This window comes from Nicotiana sylvestris, chromosome 10, assembly GCF_000393655.2.
Source record: "Nicotiana sylvestris chromosome 10, ASM39365v2, whole genome shotgun sequence".
Classification (NCBI taxonomy): Eukaryota; Viridiplantae; Streptophyta; class Magnoliopsida; order Solanales; family Solanaceae; genus Nicotiana; species Nicotiana sylvestris.
In genome coordinates, this window is record NC_091066.1 from 50,529,518 (window position 1) to 50,534,822 (window position 5,305).

At 41.6% G+C, this 5,305-nt stretch overlaps 1 protein-coding gene across 1 annotated transcript; it reads right to left on the reverse strand.

The window, feature by feature from the left end:
- Positions 1-472: 472 nt before the first annotated feature.
- On the reverse strand, positions 473-2,809 carry LOC138879314 (uncharacterized). Its single transcript, XM_070158920.1, has 4 exons — positions 2,326-2,809; positions 1,952-2,220; positions 1,398-1,513; positions 473-1,208 (listed from the first exon to the last, which is right to left on the reverse strand). Exons 1-4 carry the CDS (start codon positions 2,807-2,809, stop codon positions 473-475), a joined length of 1,605 nt encoding a protein of 534 aa, XP_070015021.1.
- Between the last annotated feature and the right edge of the window lie 2,496 nt (positions 2,810-5,305).

A 5,305-nucleotide genomic window follows, 5' to 3' on the forward strand; every position in this document is an offset into this window, starting at 1 on the left:
GCCCATTTTAAGAAGTAGTCAGTTGCAACTAGGATGTATAGGTGCCCACCAGAGGACTTTGGTAGTGGTCCAACAACATCCAATCCCCAAGCGTCAAACGACCAGGATGCCACAGTCGGGTGTAACACTTTAGGAGGTTGGTGAATAAAATTCGCATGGAATTGACAAGCCTTGTATCTTCAAGCATAGTCCAAGCAATCTTTTACCATCGTTGGCCAATAATATCCCATCCTTTTTATATAGAAGTGGAGCTTTGGTCTAGACTGGTGTGACCCACATACCCCAGAATGTGCTTCTTGCAAAGCTTGGAGTGCTTCATCTTCCCCTAAGCATCACAAGAGTACTCCCACGAATGATCTTCTGTATAGGGTATCTTTGTAGTAAAGGAAGCGAGGTGCACACCGACGGATTTCAGTTCTTCTCCGTGGATTTCTGGAAGTATCCCATAGCACAAGTAGTTGATAATGGGTTGTCACCATTCTTCTTTCTCAACTTCAGAAACAACGACAAGATGCTTGAGTTCATTTTCTTCACCTTCAACCTCATTTCGCGGCGGTACTACCCATTTTTGGCAAACAGTAACTTGCACATGATCAGGCACGGCTAATGATGAAGCTAGGGCAGCTAAAACATCCACCTTCTTATTTTCTTTCCTTGGCATATGCTGAATAGTCACGTCACCGAGCCACCCCAATAACTTTTTAGCGTAATCATGATATGTGCGTAGTTCAGGCTTCTTGACCTCGTAACTACCTAAAAGTTGATTGACCACTAACTGAGAGTCACCAAAGACTTGTAATTGCAACCACTTCATTTCGAAAGCCATTTCAAGCCCAAGTATTAGTGCTTGATACTCAGCAATGTTGTTAGAGCAGAGTTGCATCAACGTAAAAGAGTAAGGCAGAACTTCACCTTGAGAGATGGCAAATACTACACCAGCACCAGCTCCTCCGCGATGTGCAGCACCATCAAAGTACATCTTCCAGGGAGGCTGAACTTTGATGACCATGGCGTCCTCATCAGGTAGTTCATCAGTTAGCTCCCAATCATCAGGTATAGGGTGATCTACCAAGAAGTCCGTTAACGCTTGTCCTTTTATAGCCTTTTGAGGGATGTACACGATTTCAAATTGTTGAAATAGGAGGTACCACCTTGCTAGTCGATCACTAAGGACAGGTTTTGATATCACGAACTTGATGGAATTTGCTCTAGAAACAAAACAAACGACATGAGCTTAAAAGTAGTGCTTCAACTTTTGAATTGATAAGACTAGCGCCAAACATAGCTTTTCAATTAGAAAATAATTCAGCTCATTTGGTGTCATCATCCTGCTTAAGTAGTAAAGGGAGTTTTCTTTCCCTTCACTATTTTCTTGGGACAACAACGCTCTAACAGACCTTTCTTGTGCTGAAATGTATAGTATCAGCGGCTTTCCAAGTATAGGGGCTGCCAAAACTGGAGGCTTCATCAAGTAGGATTTAATGCTCTCAAAGGCATTGCTACATGCTTGGTCCTATTTGAAAGGGACACCTTTCTTCATAAGGCGACTGAATGGTTGGCACCTCCCAGCTAGGTTTGAGATAAATCTCCTAAGGTATGCTAGCTTTCCTTGCAGACTTTTTAATTAATGAATATTCCGAGGCTTAGGCATTTTCAAGATTGCATCTATTTTGGATTGATCAATTTCAATCCCTCGATGTCGAACAATGAAACCAAGGAACTTCCCAGAAATAACTCCAAAGGCGCATTTCAATGGATTCATCCTAAGTTGGTACCTTCGGAGCAACTTAAACACCATTCTCAAGTCTTTCAAGTGGTCGCCCTTCTCTCTTAATTTTACCACCAAGTCGTCAACATAGCATTCGGCATTCTTGTGGAGAAGATTGTCAAAAATATTTTGCATAGCTCTTTAGTAAGTAGCACCGGTGTTATTCAAGCCAAAAGGCATTACCTTGTAGCAATAAATACCCTTGGGGGTGCGAAGCGTAGTAAGCTTTTCATATTTTGGTGCCATGCGAATTTGGTTATAGCCTGATGAACTGTCCATAAATGACATTGCCTCGTACCCAGTAGTAGTATCGATCATTAGTTCTGGAATGGGAAGCGGGAACTTATCTTTTGGACATGCATTGTTAAGATCCCTAAAGTCAACGCACACCCGAATCTGGACATTTTTCTTCCTTACAAGGACAATACTTGAAACCCATGTTGGGTATTTAACTTCACAAATAAAGCCAACTTCGATGAGTTTGTTAACTTCGGTTTCAATCAAGGGAACCAAGTCCAGCCTAAAACGCCTTTGAGCTTGTTTAACAAGGCGAGCACCATTTTTGACTGCAAGGTGATGGACTACTACTTTCGGGTCCAAGCCAGACATCTCTTTGTAACTCCAAGAGAAGACGTCCCTGAACTCCTTGAGTAACTCAATATAAGTGCTTTCTTCATCAACTTCTAGTAAAACACTTAGGTAGGTGGGTCTTGGTTCTTCATCAGTGCCAAGGTTAACTTCTTTTAAGGAATCAATCATTGCCTTCACCCCTTCTTCAAGTACTATTGGAGCATCATTTGCATCTTCATCTTCTTGAGGGTCCCCATCGTTGAAGGATATGTGATAACATGGTGAAACATCGTCCAATTTCTCGTCATCCTCCATTAGAGATAAAACACCATGCTCGCCTTGTGCAGTAACATGATATGAAGAACCCACACTTTTTTCATCTTCCTCACGCTCCTTAGTGTAGACAACAGTATATGGCTTTACCTTAAGTACTTCTTTATATGAAACCACAAGTTTTGTTTGTCGCCTCATTCTAGAAGGAACCAAACTTTAGAAATCCTTAGAGATTTTCTAAATTTTGGATGAGGCGGGTGTTCTTATGCTTTGAAAATTTCTTTGGAACTTGTTCCCCTTCTTTAATGGACCCAATCTTTCAAATACGGAGGTCCTCACAGGTGATTTTCCCAGTCAATCAAAGACATAAGGCTTGTTAGAAGCAACAAATTCGTCTCCTATAGTGATATAATTGCTACTTGCCATTCTTATGGAGATGCGCACTGGTGACAGCTGATTGTATCCCAAACCTTCACGTGGTTGTCTCTTTGCAGCTTTTGATGGTAGCTTCCCTAACTTTGATGGCTCATTAGGATTGTATCCAGCTTTTGCAAATAGCTTGGAAGCATTAGGATCAAAACCTTCATTTGTTCGTTTTGTAGGGAGTGCCATATTCTGCAAATGATTTTTGGCTACAAACCCTACAAGGGATTTCGAGGAAAACTTTACTACCTCAATTCGTTTTACTGGAAGAGTTAACTCCTTTAGCATCTTGGTTTGGAGATTAGATGGTTCACCTTCATTTTTCTTCCTTTTAGGGACATATTGGAGTGCAGGGCTCACTTTTTTGCCATAAGACGCAATACCCCCTCTATACGATTTATTCATGTTGGGTTGTACCTCCTCGGTAATATCTTTGACTCTACCAGTAGTCACTTCGGCTCTTTTAGTTGTGGGCTCGTCATTCTTGCTTTTCATAACATCATAAACTTTTATCTCCTTCACAATGTAGTTCTTCAAGTAGAACTTTGCATCGGCGAAGTGTGACTCTGCCACGGTGAATGGCTCATCATCAGCAACTATCTTCTTTTCGACTTCACCCTTGTAGTACTTCAAACATTGATGGTAGGTAGATAGAACCACTTTTTTCTCATGTATCAAAGGTCTTCCAAGTAAGACGTTGTATGAAGTCTTTGCATCGATCACATATAGCCATGCACTTGATTGCATATATTCAATGGTGATTTCCAGCCTAATCACACCTATGGCCTTTTTGCCCCCATTGGTTGAATCCTTGGATCATCACACAACTTTCTGAGAGTTCATTCATGGGAATACCAAGTTCTTTCACAGTGCTAATTGGAAAAATGTTCACTGAGGATCCTCCTTCAACCAAAATTCGATTTACCCTTTCATCCCGCATATAGCCAACCAGGTACAATGGGCGGTTATGAAGAGTGTCACCTAACAGAAGATCGCCATTTGTGGGCGTGACTTTTTCCTCACAAGCATTAACTTCTTGAGGAGTGGACTCAGTGAGCTTTTCCGAAGATGGTGCCAACGGTAGGTCATCACTCTTTTCTTCCCTTTTGTCAGCATTGCAATAAGAGGCCTCAACACGATCACAATAAATATTTGTGCGTAACCAAGATGGCAAGAAATCCTCCAAAATCATTGTATGTCGTGGCTTTTGAGGGTGGTGCATCTCCACTTTTGCTTTCTTCAAACGCCTAACTGGATTCTTTTTTATTGGTCTTTTTACCACAATCTTCCTTGTTGGTTGTTCTACTGATTCTTTTCGTGGGCTCCTTTTGTGGCACCTACGACGAGTCACCAACGTCCAACCTTCATCATCATCAGGTTGATCGTCGTTGACTTTGTTGTTCTCCAGTAATTCTTCATTTGTGATTCCTTTTAAACTGCATAACTCATCTAGATTGAATGAGCAAAAGGTGATAGAGACTTGGTTCACGCTTGCTTTCTCATCTTCAAGCACGATCTTCTTTTCGCGATCCAAGTCCATGACTTTGTCCTTGAAGACAAATTACTTCTCTAGAGGGTGGCTCACAAGTCGATGGTATTTGTAGTAATTTGGGTCATTTTCTTTCCCAGCTTCATTTGGCTGCTTCATCTATGGAAGCTCAATGAGATTTAACTCAAGGAGTTCTTTAAAGATAGCTGGCACCTCAAAATCTAGAAATGGGTACTCTTTCTCTTGCATTTCTTTTAGAGTCAACTTTTCACTTGGCTTATCGTGAAAAGAAGTGGATTTCATACTCTGTTTCTTGCTCACCTTCGTCGTGAACTTCATAGGTGATATGTTGACATTCATAGCTTCTTTGCTTTCAGACTTGGGTACGAACTTGCCTCACTTCCTGACTTCTTGCTTGTCATTCCCTTTGCGAGGTTCATAGATGGGCAACCTTTTATTTCCAGTGGAGGCCATGCTCAATTCCATGTCATGGGCGCGAGTTTCAAGTTCTTCAAATGTGCCAGGCTTGATACCTTGCAAGATGTAGCGCAATCGCCAATGCATGCCTTGGATGCACATCTCTATGCCTGAAGCTTCACTAAGCTTGTCTTTGCAGTTGAGGCTTAAATTCCTCCACCGATTGATAAAGTCGATAATTGGTTCCCCCTTTCGTTGACAAGTATTTGTAAGTTCTATCATACTCACAGTACGTCTCGTACTATAAAAGTGATTGAGGAACTCTTGCTCTAGTTGATCCCAACTATCGATAGATCCAACCTCGA